At 53.7% G+C, this 20,904-nt stretch overlaps 1 protein-coding gene across 3 annotated transcripts in view; it reads left to right on the forward strand.

The window, feature by feature from the left end:
- The window catches only part of USH1C (USH1 protein network component harmonin), a 44,416-nt gene that overhangs the window by 17,948 nt on the left and 5,564 nt on the right, over positions 1–20,904 (forward strand). For 2 of the 3 annotated variants that reach the window (XM_055317505.1, XM_055317506.1), the window contains exons 14-23: positions 144–268; positions 4,700–4,749; positions 8,585–8,737; positions 10,299–10,415; positions 10,966–11,448; positions 14,797–14,916; positions 15,910–15,960; positions 18,530–18,571; positions 19,038–19,091; positions 19,431–19,530. In XM_055317505.1, coding sequence (XP_055173480.1) covers positions 144–268; positions 4,700–4,749; positions 8,585–8,737; positions 10,299–10,415; positions 10,966–11,448; positions 14,797–14,916; positions 15,910–15,960; positions 18,530–18,571; positions 19,038–19,091; positions 19,431–19,530 — 1,295 coding nt within the window. Of the gene's footprint in view, positions 1–143; positions 269–3,521; positions 3,596–4,699; positions 4,750–8,584; positions 8,738–10,298; positions 10,416–10,965; positions 11,449–14,796; positions 14,917–15,909; positions 15,961–18,529; positions 18,572–19,037; positions 19,092–19,430; positions 19,531–20,904 lie in introns of all 3 variants that reach the window. The other variant, XM_055317507.1, reaches the window with a different exon arrangement.

The raw sequence follows: 20,904 nt of genomic DNA on the forward strand, positions 1-20,904 counted from the left end.
TGACGAGTACAAGGGACTTTGTTTTCTTCAGCACAGCTAGAGCCACGTGACCTCTTCCCAGGCTGTTCAGGGTTTCCCAGTAGACAGAGGGCAGGCCTGTAAAAATCCTGACCCCAGTCACAGGCATGGGGATCTTATTTCAGGATTGTGGAAGAGGAGGAGAAGTTTAAGAAGCAGTGGGAAGAAGACTGGGGCTCAAAGGAACAGCTGCTCTCACCTAAAACCATCACCGCAGAGGTGCACCCAATACCCCTTCGCAAGCCTAAGTGTACGTATCATGTGTGCTGAGGGAGGGGGTTTGGGGCTTCCTTCTGGGGCCTGGGGTTTGAGGAGTAAGTAGAAAGAGATGCTGGTCTTCCTCCACGCACCACCACTTCCCCAGGTGAAGAGTCCGTGGCTCCTTGGGCTGCATCTTCTTCATGGAGGGGCAGCCATGTGCTGGGGCACTGGGATGGGTGGGATCTGTCTGCCCCCCTGTCCCCAGGGGCCTGCTGCCAGGCTCTCACCCACAACACGGATTTAGGCAGGTGGACCTCTCCCCATGCCTTTGCGCTGCTGACCAGGGAATGGGGAGCTATGGCAAAAGTGAGCTGCTCATGGGATCATCATCTCAGTTTGCTGGGTGTAATGTCCACATCCTACCTGGTTCTGAGTCAGAGCGGGGTGCAACAGCAACCAGAAAGAGGGGAAATGCTCATGTTGGAGAAGACTCTGGTGGTCCAGGGCTGATGGGTACTATGGGGAGAGCTTACCTGAAGCGCCCCTGCCACCTGCATCCCTGTGTGTAGGCTATGGTCATATCCCTTCAGGGATGGAGTCAGGGAGAGGACTGAGACCCCTCTGAGACCCAAACTGTGGCCATCCTGGGGCCTCAGCTCCCTCTGCCCTTCACCCCTCCTTTCTTCATCTATCCTGGGTTCTTACCTCCAATTTCAGGCCAGGCCTCCACCACCTGTTCCCCTGTCCACCTGCTCTCAACCCCAACTGGCAGGATGTCTCTTCAAGGGGCAACTCACACCACCAGAGCAAAGTGGGGGCTCAGTCTCCATGCCTCTCCAGTCGGCTGGTGGTAGGAAGCCAAGTAAGGTAGCTTGGGGGCCATAGTAATCACGAGTCCAGGATTCCAGATTGAGCCTTACTCTCACTTTACATGACAAAGGGCCAGTTCTACTGCAGCTGATTGTGCTCAGCTGACCTGGGAACCTGTAGATATGGGGTGAATCTATATACTTAAGAACCAAGATTCCCCATCTCTCCTGTGTCACAGCCATTCGGCATCTTGTGATGGGGTCTGGACAACTCTGGCCCCAACTTTGGATCATACCTGAGCCCTAGAGGGACATCATCTTGCCAACACAGTCCACTTGGGTCAATGAAGAGGTTGGACAGGGCATTGGGGTGGTCCCATTTCACCCTCCCTGGGGCGAGGCAGATACCTGCCAGCACATTCCTTCCTGGCAGCAGGGTATGGTGTCATCTCAGGGTCCTCTCAGAAGGACAAAGCGAGCTGTCATCAGCCTCCCCCCTGACATTTGGTATTAGTTGAGGATGTGGCCAGAGCTAAATTCCTGGTGAATAATCTGTGTTTTAGACAGGGAGCTAATTTGCTCTTATGAGTGAAAGAGGAGCTTCAGAAGGAGAGAAATCGATTTTAATTGCTTCTCATGAAAGTAATCCTAGCCAATTTAGTACCTTTCTAGAAGTTGGTTCTTGGCTTCAGAGCAAACACACCCTCTCAGGAACTATAAAAAATAAAAACCCTTTCTCTAGCTAGCTATTTATTTAGTGCTTTTAAACCAAATCAATCTTCTTGAATAAAGGAGCAAGAAGTTTCCCTTTGCTTGAAGATATAAATGTTTTCTGAGGAATATGCAAAGCATGGGATTAATGCCCCAAGCCTGCCTGCCTGGGCTGGAGCAGCTGCTGCTCCCATCCATCCCCCATATGCACTGGCAATTCCATCTTGTTGGGAAATAAGTCAGGAGATGCAGGAAGGCCTCCGAGCCAGCTCCATTCTTGCCTCTCTCCCCATCCCTGGGAGGCTGGAACAGTCCATGTTGTGCTGGGCCACCAGGGACCAGGCCACTGCTGGCTCCTCCCTGGCCACTCTTCAGCTCTGGGCCCAGTTAGCCAACAGGTTATACCTGACTCAGGGCTTTGTGCCCGTGAGAAGCGGGGGCACACGTTTTTGAGCAGACAGGAAAGTGTGGAGCATCTCTTGGCCTGAAAAAGGAAATCCATCATCCTAACGATGTGCATGGAACTGGCTGCTCCTCTCACCATCACTGTCCCAGGGGCAATGCCTGCCTCCCCGTGGCTGACCCAGCAGAACTTCAACATTCTGCTGACCCAGGACAGATTGTCACAGAGGCCCCAGAAGAGCTCTCTTTACTCAAAGCAGTGAGGGAGAGGGATTAAGGATCCCAAAGTTGAAAGGAGCTTTGGGAGATGAAGAGGTTTAAATAAGATATTTCTAGGCTTTTCTCTCCATCAAGGACCCCATCAATTAGCCTCTGCCCCCAACAGACCCCAGGGTTTAGAAGTTGAAATTTTTTCCTATCAAACCATTCAGTAATCATTTGTCTTCCTATTGTTTTATTAAGGAGTCATTCTTGTTTGCAAGAAAGCATCAGTGTTCCACTGTTGAGTAAACACAAATTGAACTGAAAGCAAAGGAACTTAACTTACAGCCTTTTCATAGATGAATGGGCAAGTCCTTCTAATTAATATCTGAAATATGAATAAGCAGCTCACAGCAGAGCCCTGCACTACCTTCCACAGTCCTAGGGAGGCCAAAGTCTGGGTTGGAAATCACTGGAATGGATGCTTTGCCATTCTCCACGTGATGTCAGAATTCACGTCTCCCCTCTACCCTTTGGAATCTCCCCACCTCCTCAGGGTCTCCAACCTGCCCACATAGCTCCAACATCCCCCCGGGGACCCAGAGTTCCCAAGGCGGGAGGGAGCAACCAGGAGGGTCTGTTCTTCCACTGTAAGCACCACTCGCGTATAAGACTCAGATAGTCCCATCCTCTGTCCCTCACATCCCAAGTGTCAACTGAATGCCCTGCAAAAAGCTCCTCACTTGCCTGTCTGATCCGAGGCCCCTGGTTTGTTTTTTTTTTTAAGATTTTGTTTATTTATTCATGAGAGACAGAGAGAGAGGCAGAGACACAGGCAGAGGGAGAAGCAGGCTCCCTGCAGGGAGCCTGACGTGGGACTCGATCCCAGAGTCCTGGGATCACCACCTGAGCCGAAGGCAGATGGATGCTCAACACTGAGCCACCCAGGCGTCCCATCCCCATCTTACAGACGGAACTAAAGCTCCCGGGGTTGCAAGCCCTGCGTGCACCATCTCAGAGCCAGGCCGTCTTGCTCGGGGCACCTGAGCCTCGATCCTGCCCCTGACCTCATGGTTTCCAGAGAGGGAGCCGGCCAGAGGTCCTCAGGGGAAGCACCACTGGCCTCCCTGTCTCCTGAGTGCCTGTCGGTTCACCAGCCTCCTCTCTTTTCCTGGGTAGCCGATCAGGGAGTGGAGCCCGAGCTTGAGCCAGCAGACGACCCAGATGGAGGCACGGAGGAGCAGGGAGAGCAGGTTTGCCCCCCGCTTCGCTTGCTCCCGGCCCGCTGCTCTGCTCCCCTGCGCACCGTCTCCTGCTGGCCCTGCAGACACCCGGCTCTGGGCGGCCTGCGCGGCGGCCACCAGGGCACCGTGCATAGCCCATGCGAGCCCAGCTTAGCCCAAGAACTGCATGCAGCACCTCCAGACAGGACCGGGGCCGAGCCGAAACATCCGCTGATGCGCACCAGAACTGCTGAGGCAGCGGTTCAGATATTTAAGGATTGCCCTGCCGGAGCCCAGGTCCTTCCTTTGCTGCTCTGGCCTCTCCCCCGGACTTTCTAGGTATCCCTAGATCCAGCAAGGAAGTGAGTAGTACTTGGTCCAGCGGAAGGCGTTCGAGATCCTGTTCTAGAACTCCGGCTGGTCAGGGTGGGTGATTCTCTAAGGGATCACTGCCGGCCCAGGGAGTTTGAGGTTCGAGGGGTTTCCCTGTCATGCTGTTGCCTAGGGAAAGCAAGGGGCAGGCGCCCTGGTGATCTGGCCTTAGTAGGGATCTGCTTTTCTGGGGGGCAGATCTGCCCACTGCCACCTGCTGCCTTTCCCAGAGCCAACCCCAGTCATCGCCGCTTCCCTCAACATCGAAAGTGGGGCACGTGGCCCGCACTGTGACACAAGGCAGCTTTGTTCTGCGTGACAGCCGTTCCAGGCACGTCTTTTGTCTGGGGCCATTCCTTGGGCAGAAGGATGAGGGGGCAGGCAGGAGAGGCCCCATTCTCTTCCGGCAGGCTCTGCGTTAGCAGGCTGCAGCTGTGGCTTGGAAAAAGCTCACCCTCCCGCAAGGGGGGTCTCCGACTTTCTGGCACTGGCTCCTGAAGCCAGCGCCCCCCCGGGGAGAAGCAGTTGGTGGGGCCTGCTAGGGAACCAGGGCCTCTCGCAGGCAGCGCGGGGCCCACCCGCTGAGGCCGGGGGGGGCGGAGGGTCAGCGCTCGGGTGCCACTTGGCTGTGGGGGTTGCCAGTGCCACTCGTCAGCTCACAGCGCCCCGCGTTCCCTGAGATGCCAACTCCGGGCTGCTGCCTGCGGATGCTCCGGCTGAGCTGAACTGCGTCTCATCTCCTTGTTCTCTGTGTTCTCATAGCCTTTGGGTGGTTTTATCGTTACGATGGCAAGTTCCCAACCATCCGGAAGGTAGGTCGTGAGACTGAGTGCTGTGCCGCTTGCCACGGAGTTTGCTGTGGGTCTTGGTCTTTCCAAGAATCGTTGCTTTTCCTGCCAATCCTAAACGATGCAATCCGGCCTGTTCACTTGGAGGGGGGACCCTGTCTGCACCTCCCTGGCTGGCTGACGTCAAATGGCATGGTGCCGTCACAGAAGTGTTGTGGAGGGAAAGGATTCGTGGGGTGAGAGCTGCCCCAGTACCATCTGGCACCGCCCGGGAGGCACAGGGCAGGGGCAGGGCCACAGCAGGAAGCTTCCACTTTGTTCCTCTTGTCAACTAGAACCAGAGGGCCAAGACCAGAAGCCATGGACAGACAGAGTGAAATATCAGGTTGGGTGTCCACAGCACAGGTTACAAGACCAAGCGTGCCAGACACAGATTGGCTGCCAGGCAGGGATTTGCTGCCTCGAGTTGAGACTAAGAGCCACACCAATCATAACTCCTAGAAATATCTGCATGTGCCAGGGTAATGCATTTTCCTGGTCTCTGGGGCCTTGAATTTTCTCTCTAGACCTTATTACTATATCTCCAGGCCCCATTAGGCTCTCGTCCTTTTTCTTGCTAAATCACTTTGGCATTTGATTATGAAAACGCCGCTGTTAATATCTGTAGATTGGATATTTGAGATGACTTGGCATTTGGAAATCGGGCATCAGCATAAATCTTGGTGAACTAATTTAGGTGTTATCACTCGACTGGGTCTTTCTCACAAGATATTTCTCACAAGATATTCCCCAGAAACCAAAGCAGTGCAGCTAGCTGATCTTGATGATTATATAGCTTCTCCCTGCCTGTAAAACAGGAATATCTGATGTTCCAGAAACATCTACCCACTTCCTCCAACACAGTAAAAAAAAATAGCCAGCAATACTATTCCTGACAGAAGTTAGCATCTTTACCTAGGCACACAAATCATCATTTATATGACATTGAATCAACTTAGGACAGAGCACCATGGGGGATTTTTTTTTCTCCCTGCTATGGTCTCAGAAAGGATCCACTCTCATAAGACTACCTTTTTCATCCTACAGCCTGACTCTGTGGCTTAGGATGTCTCATTGGGTTAGATATCTAACCTAGAGAGGACAGTGCACATGCACACACACACACACACACACACACACACACACAGGATTTTACTGGAAAAAAAAGTAATTAAAAATAGATGGATAGGTAAAATCGTTTCCAGATACTAATAACCAGGCAAATGTAAGAGAACTAGCATCTCCTACACACACACACCACACACACACACACCACACACACACCTACCTCCCATAGGAAATCCTGTAACTTAGAAATTGGTGTTGGTAAAGAAGCAGACCTGTTTCCCTCCATTCATTCCTTCAATATACCTGAATAGCTGGTATTTTTGTTTTCATTTCACTTCCAAAAGAGAGAAAGACTGCTTCTAGGTAAAGCAAGAGCACAGCCACCCCATGTGCCTTTCCTCCCAGACCGAAAGGACTATTTGCCATGAATTGAACTGACAGCTTAAACAGACAATAGAATCACATCCCTCGTGCTGGCTCTGAAAATCCATTGTCACTTTCTCTAGAGTCTGTGACACGCCTTGTCTCCCAGCAGCTAGTCCCCAGGTAGTACACGTGGCCATCTACAGCCATGATCACCAATGCACAAAATTTCCCTTATTTGAAAAGATAAAGATTCATTATCTTTTATTCCCAATCTGGCAGTAAGTCCCTCTGGGGCCCAAGGTCCCCTGGCCTGTAGCCTCACAGAGTCCACATCAGAGCCTGAAGGGTGCGTGGTTCTGACGAAGCTTCTCACTAAATCATGCAAACCAGCTCTACTAGCAGGAGCCCGCTGTCCCCCAGGGGAGGCGGATTCACACACAACTGTACACTGGCCGCCAGTATGAGGTCAGTAGACAATGCTATGGAACAGTTTAACCGCCTGCTTCAGTAAACAGGTGCTGCTTTCTTGGAAGAGGGACAGAAACTGTTGTATCTGCCTTCCCCATCCACGAGCCCTGGCTCTAAAATCTTAGCACTGGTAGTTTTGAGGGGGTTTGTTGTTGTTAACTCATCGAATGGCCGTTCCTATCATGGGGGGCCCTGCAAGGAGTCATGCCCTTATTCTAGCAAGCTTCCATTAGGCAGAATGTTTTTTGGCTCCTGTTGGGGGAGATTGGGGTCTGATCTATAACACGATAGCAGGGTTCATCTATCAACTGAGCCGACATGGTAGGCAAGGAACCAAGCAGGACTCTGAGGCAATGAGAATCATTTTCTCAAGTTCATAGACTGCTCTGGGCGTGGGCCTCTATGCCCAAGATGGGGGACCATTTCCAAAGCACGTTGCCTGTGCGTGGGAGTAGGGGTTGTGTTTGGGACGGGAGGCAGGATGACTCCTCATAGATCCATAACTGCACCCCCAAGCCTCTCCAGCTGGGGACAAAGTTTGGTGTCTAATGCTGAGCAACTCAATTCCTCATTCCTGCCCTTGGATGCTGGGATGATTCAGGAATCCTGAGAGAAGACCCCCAAAAAAGCTTGTTGGGGGTGGGGGTGAGCTCAGTGAACAGGCTAATTTCCTCCTCCACCCCAGAGAAATACCCCAGAGTGTTGACTCTCTGCTGTGCCCTCTGCTGAGTGCTAGCTCTTTCCTCTGTGCCATGTGTGATGGGGCTGACCCTCCCTCCTGCCATGCCCCCAACTGCTGCTAGCTCATCTGGGCATAGGAGAAAATATGTAGGACCTGGAAGACTTAGGTCCACATCCTGGCACCACCACTTGCTAGATGTTTGACACTAGGCAAGGGACTTCACCTCTCTGAGCCTTGGCTCCCTCATCAAGAGAGTGAGGATGATACCTACATATAAGATAATCAGCATAAATTCCTTGGCACCTAGGCAGTCCTTAAACGTTAATTTTCTTCCTTCCTTACTCCTTGACTTCCTTGCAACCCCATGGGAGAAGCAGCCAGGAAAGCAGGTTTTGTGGGTCCAATGCCAACAGGGAAAAATAAGGAGTCTGTTTGCATCTCCGATCCCCAAACCTTTTGAACCCTGAGAGTCCGTATAAGGCAGTTAGGCCATCCTCTTACCCCTCCTCATCTCCTAGTCCTGTAGTTCCTGACTAATCCTCAGTTCAGGAGCCTAGTTCAGAGGGCCTCTATAGGATTAAATGGTCTGGAGCTTAAGCATCAGAGCAAAATCTGATGTCCCTGGCTCTGAGCTTCCAGGTCTGAGGCTGACTCCCTCCTCTCACAGCTTAGGACAGAGGATCTCTGCAAATGAGGCCTGCCAGGTCCCCCAGATTTTCCGTAGAATTACCCAGGATGCATCTCTGTTACCTGAACATGAGACACCTTTCTTTCCAGATGATGGAGAAGGCATGTACCCAGATACCAGGCCATAAATACTATGTATTTTATTTATATCGTGCTTTCATGTTTATAAAGCTCCTTTATAGATGTTATTTTATTGGCTCTGATGGCAAGCCTATGGGGAAGGTAGTTCTGTTTTGAAGATGAGGTGAAGCAGGCCCAGAGAGGTCAAAGAACTTAGCCAAGGTCACACAGCTAGCTAGTGAACTCATAAGCCAGTTCTTCTGGCTGGCACAGGGCATGTGTCTCCCACTCCACAGTTGGAAGCAGCCTTTTGCCTGCCCTAGACTGGAGGTCCAGTGCCCAGCACAGAGGGGCAGCGCTGGGGGAGGGGCTCACCACAGGGTGGTTTTCTGGCCTTGTCTGTGGACTGAATGCCCTGTTTGCTGTGCTGTGCCAGCCTCAACATGACCTTGTAACCCTTCTCATGTAAACACTGCCACATTTGCTCAGAAAGGAAAGGATAAGAAGAAAGCCAAGTATGACAGCCTACAGGAGTTGAGAAAGAATAAGAAGGAACTAGAGTTTGAGCAAAAGCTTTACAAAGAGAAAGAGGAAATGCTGGAAAAGGAGAAACAACTGAAGATAAACCGGCTGGCCCAGGAGGTATGTGTCCTACTTACAGGCCAGGTGAGCATCCCAGGGACACAGTTTGGTTGTTCCCCACCATGCTCCTGGGGGACCAGCTCGAGTTGTTTTCCCCAAGTGGAGTCCAGGGATGGAGTGAACCCTGCTCAGTCGGGAATGTGGGATCATCCCACCTGCCCAGGGTCATGGAGACTAGCTTCTGGCTTAAGTGTATATTTGGAACAGAGACTAGACTCCTCACTCAAGTGTGGGTCTGAGGCTAGCCTCTCTGCCCAGACTGTCACTCTTAGGTTAGCCCCTTACACACCTGGCTAGAGGTTTAGTCTGTCCCCACCATCCCAGCCCCCGCAGAGTATGAGTCCAAGACTAGGCCTATCCAGCCCAGGTGTGGCTCTGGAGTCTTTCTCCCTACTCAGGGTATGACTCCAAGGCTAACCCCTCTCTCTGCCTAGACTATAGAACTGAAGTTAGCCTTCCAGCCACCTATCATCAGGTCTAGGTCAGGTTGGCTCCTCTACCCAGGTTACAAGTCCAAGGCCAGATTTCTCCAACCTGCCTTGGCTCTGAGAGTATGGGTCTGATGCTCACCCCTTTGTACAGGAGTGGTATCTGAGGCTGTTCCCCAATTAATCAGGCAATGAGCCTGAAGCTGCTTCCATCAATATAGGATATATCTGGGGTGCCTGGGTGGTTCAGTTGACTAGGCATCTGCCTTTGGCTTGGGTCATGATCTTGGGGTCCTGGGATCAAGCCCCATGATGGGATCACTGCTCAGTGGGGAATTTGCTTCTCCCTCTGCCTGTCCCCACCATGCATACCCTTGCTCGCTCTCTCTCTTACTTTCTCTCAAGTAAATAAATCTTTAAAAAAAAGGGAGGGGGATCTGAGGCTAGGCTTCTTTAACCTGGAAATGTATCTAAGGCTATCCCCTTTAAGACATGACACAAGCAGTCACCCAGCATGGGTAATTCCTATTTCCTAGGTGAGTTAGGTGACCTTAACTCCCTAGCTATTAGAGATGTTATTATTGTTCTGCTTCTCTTTAATGCTCCCATGAATCAGAATGCCAAGCTGATTAGATTATAAAACCAGAGTAATCCTGGAAAATGTGAAGTGCATTAGGTCTGCCATTAGGAACGAATAAGCTACAACATTAAAAATAAAATTCAACTTGTACTTCTGAGGACAAGGCAGCCTGGAGGAGGGAAAAAGAGCAAAGTTAAACTTTTGGAATGTGCTAAGAGCCTAAAAAAGGATCATTCATGGAAAATCACAAGAACCTCAGAGTTTGTGGGGACCCTGGAAGCCTAATCCCAGCTAGGTCCACACAATGCTACAAGCGCCTCCTCTGATTTTGCCTACAAGTGCTATTAGTCACCCTGATCCCCAGCACCCTCTCTCTTGGTTTCCACCTCTTTTGGGGCCGGGTGGAACAAGCCGAGGTCTTTTCTGGAGAGTGGGTGCACCCAACAGTACTTTTAAAAAGAAGTGGTTCTGTGCTACTGATATGAGTGTGCCACCCGCATGGGACTCAGGTGTGCCCTCTGTCCTCTCCCTTTGCACTGTCCTTGGGTCCTAGGTGTCTGAGACAGAGCGAGAAGACCTTGAGGAATCGGAAAAGATTCAGTATTGGGTGGAAAGGCTATGTCAGACGCGCCTTGAGCAGATTTCCTCTGCTGATAATGAGATTTCAGAGGTAACAGAGCCCTTCTTTCCACATTAAGCCCTCCTGTTGCCTTTAGAATGACCCACTCTGGGGACAGTGGGAGGCAGGGTGGCCACTGGCAAGCTTCATTGTCCAGCGCCACCCCTACCAGCCCTCTCTGCCTTGCTCTCTTAAGGAGGGAGACACATCTATATTTCTGGGTTTATCTCTGGAGTCACCACCAAGTCCTAGCCCATCTGAGATGGTCTGGGTTAGGTGTGTTGTCCTGGTGTAATTGCTAAGAGTGCCCCTTTCACTATTAAGTCTGTTCCAGTTTAGATGATAAACAGTATAGTCACCTTACATATCACCCACATGTGGCATAACTTGGGACCATCCTGCATTTGGGCGCTCCCTCCTGGCCACTTGGTTTGGGCTCACTGGAGCACCCAGGTAACAGAGAAGTGATACCCCATGATTCTGGTTTGTGGGTGGTGGGTCTCCAGCAGCAAAAAAAAAAAAACAGAAAAGCATTACACTCAATGCATTGTGAAGTGGAGCATGAGTCAGAAAATTACAGAACTTCCTTGTAACCCCCCAGATGACCACGGGGCCCCCGCCTCCCCCACCTTCGGTGTCTCCCCTGGCCCCACCCCTGAGACGCTTCGCAGGCGGGCTGCACCTCCACACCACTGACCTGGATGACATCCCCTTGGACATGTTCTACTATCCTCCCAAGACTCCCTCCGCCTTACCTGTGATGCCCCACCCTCCACCCTCCAACCCATCCCCCAAGATCCCCGCACCCCCTGTCCTTCCATCCTCAGGCCGTGTGAGTGCCTCATCTTCACCCTGGGTGCAACGCACTCCACCCCCCATTCCCATCCCTCCCCCACCGTCTATTCCCACCCAAGATCTGACTCCTACCCGCCCGCTACCCTTGGCACTGGAAGAGGCACTGGGCAACCACCCCTTCCGTGCTGGGGACACAGGAAATCCAACAGAGGACTGGGAGTCAAAGAACCACAGTGGCAAGCCCACTAACTCCCCTGTTCCTGAACGGAGCTTCCCACCCACCCCCAAGGTACTGCCCCTGTTCTGCATGCTAGGCTGGGAGGCAGAAAGAGTGGGCAGGGCTGCTGTTGGTTCCCACATCCTCCGCTGCTCTCGTGAGTGGAAACGGGAAGAAACATCACTCCAACCCACTTTCCAGGAATGAACTCCCATCCTGCATGTTGTGGCCACCCCGCATGTGTGTGGTTTCTGCTGGTTTTGAAGTACTATCCTGTCTGGTGAATTGCCTGGGATGCTTGTGGTGAGCTACTGGGGATCAATGTCTCTTGGTTTCTCTTTGGTCCTCTTGGCTAGTGTGGGCCGGTAGCATTCTAGGTAGTGCTTGCAAGCCTGTGCCAGTGAATCGCCAGAGCTCTGTGTCACAGCCAGTCACTTAATGATACAAGCTCAAGAAACCGTGAATATGGGAAATGAATCCCCGGGTTAACAGGGGAAAAGGAAGGGAGGAGGGGCAGTGGAGCAGTGCTAGGCTCCTTAAATGAAGTGATAACACTGTCTGGTGCAGTGTTAAGACATTACAGTGCCATTTTCTATGGAGTTAGCCAATTATATTGGCTTGAAGTATAATACCCAGAAGTTCTGGCCAACTTCCAGCTACAGAAAAAATGAGGACGAAGATTTCCTAGAAATCTCCAAATTTACTATAAAAAGACGAGGGGTTTTTTTCCCCTTGGATGTTAGGAGGCTGAACATTGATCCTTCTCAAAAAGACATACTTCTTATTAATTGTTCTTAATCTAAATCCTAAAGGCTATTTTGGAAAAGGCAATCCCCAAGGAAGAAGATACGGAGCTTTGATCCCACGGAGGGACAAACAAAACACTCTGCTTCGGTAGTCATGGGGCCAGGCTCGTCAGAGTTAAAGGAGCTCATGTCAGCTGAGGGGGCAGTCAATAGTACCTCATCAGTTATTCTTATTAACCTTCCCTGCATGGATTTGAATCCCAGCATGAAGAGCAGAATCAGCGTCTCAGAGCATTCAGGAGAGCTTGGGGGAAGGTGGGAATAAAGAAAGTGCCAGGTGCCAACAAGGCTGAGCTTCTGGGGACTCTCAGAGGGACTCCCTCTAGACCTCTGGTGGGTCGAGAGCCTTATAGCTCTAACAGAGAGAAGTCTGTGCGTTCCAGGGATGTCTTGTCCCAAGCCCAGCTAGCAGCAGGTTACAGGGGGCTGAGATAGCCTGGCCCAGAGGGTCATATCCTTCTTGTGAGTCCCCACACCCCACGCAGATGGGCAGCAGCTTTTCCTCGACAAATTTGATTCAATAGTCATTGGTTGAGCACCAGCCTTGGGTCTCTGTGTGAGGGGGAGAAGGGAGCAGTGGAGCAGTGCTGAAGGGGACACAGAGGAAATTGGCACCCTGTGCTTTCCAGGACTTTGCCATCTGAAGGATGAGCAGCTGAGCAGACACGATTCAGCTATAGAATGGCACAGGCCATGTGCTGTGGGAAGGATTCATTCTAATGGGAGGTTGAAGACACCTCTGCAGAGTAGAGAGCTGATGAGATGAGCCTTGAAGGATGACAATACATGAAGGATGGGAGGAAGGGCATGGAAGGTACAGGGAACGTAAAGACGGTGAGGAGGAACCACCTGGGTTTGAACCCTGGCTCTACCCCTGGCTGGCTGGATGACTTTGGGCATGTGTGACTTCACCTGTCTGAGCCTGCGGCTCTTCATGCATAAAATGGGAATGTAAATGGCCCCTACCTGTTAGGAGGATCAAATGAGTTAAGCCATGAACTCATTCGAAGTTAATACTTAGGAGAATGGCGGGCACATAGTAGGTGTTCAGCAGACATTAACTATGATCAGTGACAGAACAGGATATAGGAAAATTTGGGTGAAGCTCAAAGATGAGATTGGAGGTAAATTCTGTAGGCTTTTGAGTCAGAATCAAGAATCCAAACAGGGTCCAGCTTTCTCGACTCCTCCAGGAATCACAAATTCCCACTGTTAGTTCTCGATCAAAGCACAGGGAAGTCTCCTCCCCAAATTCCTCCCACACAAGGGGCCTCTGAAAAACTGGACCCAAATGTCTTCAGTGACATCAAAGTCAGGGTTATTCCTGATTTGAGGGCCAGGGGGCTGCTGTTAGGTTAGCTTCATCCTGCCCATGTCAGCACTTTGGTCCTTGTACCACCGACCCTGCCCAACCCTCTCCTTGGGACTTCCTCCAGGAGCCAGAATCCATGTGGGCACACGTCTGCCTCTGCACATCGTACCAGCCACCAGCAGGCCTCAGGTGATGGGAACAAACACTCGGTGCTGCTTGGCACACGTGCCTGCCACACCAGACCTGCCAGACAAAGGTTTTCAGGGCCGTATCTACCCCCCAGGCACCGTCCTGTGTGCCCAGCATACTACTAAGTCCTTCATTTATTCATTCAACGTGTTCATTGAGCACCTGCGAGATACCAGACACTACGCCTCGCTCTGGAGAACCACCTCAAAATGGGTAGCCCCGTCCCTGCCCAAACCATCTGGGGAGGACAAGAGATAAGTAAGCAGGAGACTGTCACCTATCTGGGGACAGATGGGGGAACACAGGTGCTGTGATGAGTTGGAGTGGAGAGGAAAACCTCAAAGAGGGCTTTCTGAAAGCAGTGACACCCAAGTTAAGACCTGAGCAGGTAGAGGGAGGAAAGAGCGTGTGCAAAAATCAAGACAAGAAAGGCTGGCTGAAGTTAGGCAGTGTGAGGAAGGTGAGGAGTGAGACACGGGGCCGCGGGGGAAGGTGGAGGAACTCATGAGGACCTTCTGGGTCAAGCCAAGGAGCTCAGCAGTCAGCGGGGACCCGTGAAGAGTCTGGGCAGGGCTGTGATCCGATTCCATTTGTCTTGGCCAAGATGATGGAGCACGTTAGAGCAAAGCAGACAGATTGCCTCAGCTCTCCCGGGTGCTGCTCTTACCGGTCCTCACCCCGTGTCCAGAGCCTCCGTGCCCACCCACCAGGGACAGCAGATGCTTTGTGTGCAGTCTGGGGAAGGGAACCGTGGCCAGAAGAAATAGCCTTTAGGGGGAGAGGAGGCTAGATGGCACCCACGGTCGCCGAGAGCGAGCCTTGAAAGCGTATCCTCTGAGTGACAGTGGCTGCTGGCACCCTCGTAACTAGGCTCTGGCTCAAGTCTCTGATTTCTTAGAGCCACCCAGGAGTTTCTGTGGCCTCAGAACACACTGTGGCCAATGGACTTCTTGTCTCTCCGCTGAGAATCACACCCCGAGCACCTCCAACAGGTGAATGAACCAGGGGGGCTCACTCTTGCCGTGAATTTGCATGTGTGTCCAAGTGCCCCGGTTAGCCTGGGCCACTCCCACCACGACTTCACACGGGTTTCTCTTAAACTAACCCTTGTAGACATTTTGCCCAAGCCCTCAGCCTCCACGAGGCCCTGGCGTGTCCACTATCTCCAAACCTGTCATGGTCCACCAGGAGTCCAACTTCATCTACAGGCCGGCTGTGAAATCGGAGGTCCTGGTAAGCGCCCCGGGTCCCCTCCAGAGGAGCAGACTAGAGCTGTCTCCCCCGGCTTCTGCTGTCTCTGGAGGGAGAGTGAGGTGGGATACAGACTCACACTTGGTGCTGGCTCCTAACATCTCCTTGACCAAGAGAGGAATCCATGTGGGCACCAAACAGGCTGGAGCTTCCTCTGGAAGTAATAATGGTAACAGCTCAGGTGTATCGTGAGCCTACGTGTGTCAGGATACTGAGGCTTAGAGGGGTAAGTTGGCCGCCCAAGGCAGGGCCACATCTTACCACTGACTCCAGAGTCTTTCAGGCTTCAAAGCTCAAGCTCTTACCTACATTGCCGTCTTACCAAACCTACAGGATTGCACTGGCCCCTGCCCCTGAGGCCTGGCGTGGCATGGCGCAGAACTCTCTCAGTTGAGGGACTGGCCAAAGGGGAGCCACTCACACTCTCCATCTCGCCCCCCACTCCTCACTGGCCTGGGAGTGTGGGACATGGTCCTGGGGGAGCAGAAGGGTCTTCCTACCCCCAGTCACCTGTGGCTGAGGGAGCCGAGACTCTACAACCCCACGTCCCAGAGGTGCCAGGCACGGATTGGCCTCCCACCCACAGTGGGAAGAGAGTCATGCCAGAATTTTTCTTCCCCTTTCAAGGAAACCCTATCCAAATGTCAGGTCAGGACAGCTCAGACACTTATTTTGAGCTTTTGCTGTCCTGTCAGGTCCCCAAAGAGCAAAGTTCATGCCCCTGTGACAACCTGCTGATGCATCCATGTCGCGTTCTCTGGCCGGTGACAAGGGGTGGTGTCTGCTTGACTAGAACTGGGTAGCTGCTGTATCTGGGGGCGTCGGGCAGGCCTCTGGTGTAAGTCAGGCTGTGTCTATGTGGCACGGGATGTTGGCAGGGCGGCCCCAGGCTGGCAGGCCCAGGGTCTGGCACCAGAGGGCAGACAAGACCAATTGGTAACGTCCAGCGTGAAACTTTTTTTTTTTTCCTGGCAGCCACAGGAGATGTTGAAGAGGATGGTGGTTTATCAGACAGCGTTCAGACAAGTAAAGCGATACCCGTCATGTGTCTGTAGTCCTCCCTGACACCCCTGTCCCTCCCACCCCAACTTCTCTCTGGGAGTGCAGTTGGCTCAGAGGTGGCCCCAGGTGCCATCATCCAGAGCCTCAGGCCAGAGCTGTGTCCCTGTTGCCTGCAGCCAGAAGGTGGGAAGGGTCTCATTTCCTTGGATCCCTGGGGGCTCTGCTCTCCTGCTACTGTTTGTTCAAAGAGGAAGGGGGCAGAGGGAACACGCAGAAGGTCACAGAGGCCAAGATGGGTCCTTGCCCCGGCCCTAGGAGAGAAGAAAGGGTGGCCCAAGGTGTCTCCCTGCCCCTTGCCTTGTCTTGTCCCCTGGAGGCAGATCACAGTGTTGCCTGGCACGGAACCAGCCAGGGAGGAAGAGGCAGTTCAGATCCTCCACCAGCCTGGGGTGCTCCTGGGCACAAGGATGTGGATGTCCTTCCTGGCCCATGAGTGGTATCAGGCAAGCAGCCACTTATTTTCCCACCTCCTGGGGGCTTATGTTCACGGAGCCAGCTACTGGATTGGCTGTCTCACCAGTGGTGAAAGAGATCCCCAGATAGAGAAAGATCTTGCAGCCAGGCTCACTGCTAACCCACCACCAGACCGCAGGCTGATTTGACTACAGGTGGAGCAACACAGAGGTGTCAACTTCACAGTGACACATAGGAGTTTGCAAAGGAGGCTGCTCCCCAGCCCAGAACTAGGGGGTGACAGGCAACAGCTAACCCTGTGCCATGCGCTCTTTCTAAGTACTTTGTGTATATAAACCCATTTAATTCTTATAGCAGCCCTGGGGGGTCAGTAGATGAGAAACTGAAGCAGAGAGGTTAGGAAACGGACTGATGGTGTCACAGCTACCGTGAGACCCTGGATTTGCATCCAGGAGGTCAGGCTCCTACCCGGCCACCATCCCACCCGGCAAAGCACTGTGATCATGAGATAGACGTTTAAGGCCTTGTTGTTACAGACAGCCCTCCAAGGGAGAGAGGCTGGAAGTAAGGAGCCCAAGGACCCAGACTGGAAGTCAAAGTCTAGCTCCACTACCCATCGGCTGGGTGACCTTGGGCATGAATGTCACCTTCCTGGGCCTCAGTTTCTCCATCTGTTGGATGGAGGGTTGGGCTCCCTCTTCAAGGCTGACCACCTGTCGTGGCTTATAAGCCTATGTTCACAGGACACGAACACTTGCCATCATGCCCATCCTAAAAGCAGGTTCTCACAGGGAGAGAGAAGAGGAAGCCTATAGCTAGCACTGTCTGGTTTTCTAGAAGTAGTCAGGGCTCTCAGTGAAAGAGCATTAACTCTGTATCCTGCCTCGTGACTTCTGCCCATGGATTTGCTGCATCCCTTCCTCTGTCTGCTGCCCTGATGCCCCTAGACTGACCTGGGAGTGGCCTCTGAATGAGGCCAGCCTCCAAACTCCCAGGTTCCGTGGGGCTGAGCCTGGGCGACAAAGCCTGGATGAGGAGGGAGGGCAGGCGGAGGCCCAGGGAGCCACCTGCTGATGTTTGGTCCTCGTCTTGTGCCCGAGCTTCGTTGCTGTATGCTGAGCATAGAGAAGGCGGTGGCCTCCCCCTGCTGCTGACCACAGGCCTCAGGGGACACTTGATGTGGCCCAGGGAACTGGGTGCTGGGGATGGCTCCACTCAGTCCAGTGGGGCCTAGCTGGGACCCTGCCCCAGGGCCTCTGCTCTGCTCCCACCTGCCCTGGGGGACTAACGGAGGCTTTGCAGCCTAGGACTTGGCATGCACAGTCCCCTGGCTCCCGCTGTCTGGTTGGGGTTCCTAGGAGGGCAGCGTGCGTGTGCTGGCTCTGCCCTCGCCCTCCTTACCACCTTGTTTCTGCATCCTGGGGATATTATCCCCGCAGCCCTCCCCAAGCCAGGTTCCCTGAGACAAGTCTCCTCCTTCATCCTCCCCCGGCTGAGGTTTGGGAGGCCTCTTACCTCCTAGATAGGCGCTACATTAGGACCAGTGCTGGGCACTGGGTGAGCACGGACGCCCCTGTTCCTCTGGGAGCCCGACATCCCTTTGCACCACCCACGCCCTGCACCCCAGTCATCTCACAGCGGGTTCCCCAGGGAGAGCTGCCTCTTGCACAGTGTTGCCCTTCTCCGGGGTCAAAGCACTGGGTGCAGAAAAGCAGGCCTTCACCCCCAGAGCCTGGACCTGGCCTTACACAAGCACTCGGAGGAGCTCAGGTAGGGCCTTCAGGACCCGAGGCTGCAGGCAGATGACAGCTCCAGCAAGGCCGCAGGCCACTCAGACCCCCGGACAGTAGCCGGCTCCCACCCCTGCCTCAACTACCCAGGGCCCGGCCTGGGCTCCGCCAGATGCTTGCATAGCTTCCTGCTTCTCCCTGCACAGGGGGCTCTGGCTCCTGGGGCTTCCAACCTCCTCCCTGCTTCCCCCTCCAGGCCACACCTGGCCTCCTCCCCTCTCCCCTACATCTGACCCATTCATGCCTTCTTCCTCTGCCCTGAGCTTGTTTCCTGCAGCGACCCTCAGGGAACTCTACTCTGTGCCCTAACACGCTCCCTTCGCTTCCAGGATTTCCGGAAATATGAGGAAGGCTTTGACCCCTACTCGATGGTGAGAGATCACTCTCCTCCCCAGGGCAGCAGTCCCGGGAATGTGGGGTTGAGGGGTGTGGTGTGTTCCGTGGTGGGGCAGGTGAGGAGCCCCAGGGAGCCCCAGCTGCTCTTTCCTGCAAAGGCACCTTTCAAACCACATTCGAGTGTGAAGCATAGGACTGGAGTGTGTGTTGGGGCGCAGTGAGGGTGTAACAGTGGTCACACTGGCCAAGCACTGACTGTGTACCAGGTGCGTGTGGCTTGCTCACAATATCCTCACAATATTCTCAGAAAGAATGGATCTAGGATTTCTGTGGTCACCTGTGTTTGTGAGTGTGTCCAGGTGGCCCCTGTGAGGCCTGGGACCCCCAGGTGAAGACCGATGGGTGTGGGGCTGGGAAGGGTCCCCTTGGCCATGTACCCTGTGGGACCCCACCCTCATCCTCCAGGCAGACTCAAAGCTCCACACTGTCTGTTCCCTCTAGTTCACCCCGGAGCAGATCACAGGGAAGGATGTCCGGCTCCTGCGCATTAAGAAGGTACGTGGGCACATGGAGGTCAGGCGGCCACCACCCTTCTCTGCCCCAGGCCCCTCCCATCTTGGTGCCCTGCATCTACTCTGGAGAGGACTCCTGAGTGACTCCTCAGGTCCCCACCCTTCTACTCTCTCCCCCAAGGATGTCCCCTCCTGTGGTGGGAGCACACACCCAGGCCCCACTTAGTGTCTGGGCTCCCTTCCCTCCCTGATGGCGCTGTCATTGACCCCCATGGCTTCTCCTGCCCTCTTTGTAGCCCTGTCAGGAGGCTCCTGGTTACCCAGGTGTCCACAGGCTGTTGTCGTCTGCTTGGCTCTTGAAGGCCTGTTTTTGTCTAACCAGGAGGGATCGTTAGATCTGGCCCTGGAAGGCGGTGTGGACTCCCCGATCGGGAAGGTGGTCGTCTCGGCTGTGTATGAGGGGGGAGCTGCCGAGCGGCACGGTGAGTAGGGGACCAGCCATGCCCCAGTTTGGAGATGGTGCAGTGGTTGAACAGGGACCCCAGGAAAGCACACGGCTGCCCACTTGGAGTGGGCTGACCAACAGTTGCTCAAGAATGCCCCCCATCTGGATCTGCCCATCCACCTGCTGAGCCCCACACGTTACCTGTGGGCATATATGATGGTGCCAGGACTATGGGCGTACAGCCCACCACACCCCACGCTGCCCTCCCCCCCCCCCCCATCCAGGGGTGAAAACATGCTCAGAATTGCCAGATTCCGGCTGTAACAGAGCAGTCTGCTAAGCGCTGACAGAGGGCTGGGGGCACGGAGGAAAGTTGTGGGACATCGAGGGCCCCTAACCCACCAAGGGAAAGGGGGCCACCGGGAAGGCTCCCGACAAGAACCGTACCTGAGCTGAGCCATAGAAGATAAGTCAATGTGAGCCTCGTGATGGTGGGCAAGAACTCTCCTTGCAAAGGCAGGAGAGAGGGCATCGGAACCTTCCCTGTCCTCTAAATAATAAGGGCCGACGGCCGTCAGGAACTCGCCATGTGCCAGGTGTGATTCTAAGCGCCTGCACCTCCTCTGTGTCTAAGGGGTTCACGTGTGCTACTAGGTCACTTAATCCTTGCAACAGCACCAAGAGCAGGTGCTGTTATCACTCTCATCTTACAGCTTAGGACACCGAGGCACAGAACGGTAAAATGCCGTTCCGGGACCCACAGCCAGTTAGTGGTGGAGGCAGGACCTGAACCCAAGCACTCTGCTCATTTTTTGCTTTACTCTTGCCTTAAACCTGCTCACCTGGCGAGGACTGTCTGAGACTCACCATTCGTGGTTTCTTCTTCCAAAGCCAGGAACCTTTTCAGTACTCTGGGGTCTTTTGTGAGGGAATCAGTGGCCTCGAAGGGTAGACTCAGGCCCCTCAGCTTTCCAGGCCAGAGCAGGAGCCAGGCTGTGGTCGGTCAGTAGGATGGAGGGCAGGTGAGCACCCGAGGCAGGAGGCGGAGTGACAGGGAGTTACCTGGTTGCTGGGCAGCCAGGCTTCTGTGAGCTCCAAAGGCCACAGAACTCGGCCACCTGTGGCCCCGGTGAGCTCAGGCCTGCCTCTTGCAGCCACACTTTGAGCTGTCGCTTCAGCTGGGGAGGGGGTCCACTCAGCTGGCAGCTGCCATGGCCCAGGGCTGCCCTCCCAGTCCACACCCTCCTCCTCTTCTGTCCTCACTTCACGCCAGTGGAGAGAAAGACACCTGTCAGCTGGGTCTGGCAGGGAAGGAGGACCAGAATACTTTCCCGGGAGCCTCCCCTCCTTACAAAGCCCAGCCCAACCACCGCCTTATTGCTCCTGACGCTCCATCCTGAGTCCCTGCAAA

This window comes from Nyctereutes procyonoides, unplaced genomic scaffold (assembly GCF_905146905.1).
Source record: "Nyctereutes procyonoides isolate TBG_1078 unplaced genomic scaffold, NYPRO_anot_genome, whole genome shotgun sequence".
NCBI classification, from domain to species: Eukaryota; Metazoa; Chordata; class Mammalia; order Carnivora; family Canidae; genus Nyctereutes; species Nyctereutes procyonoides.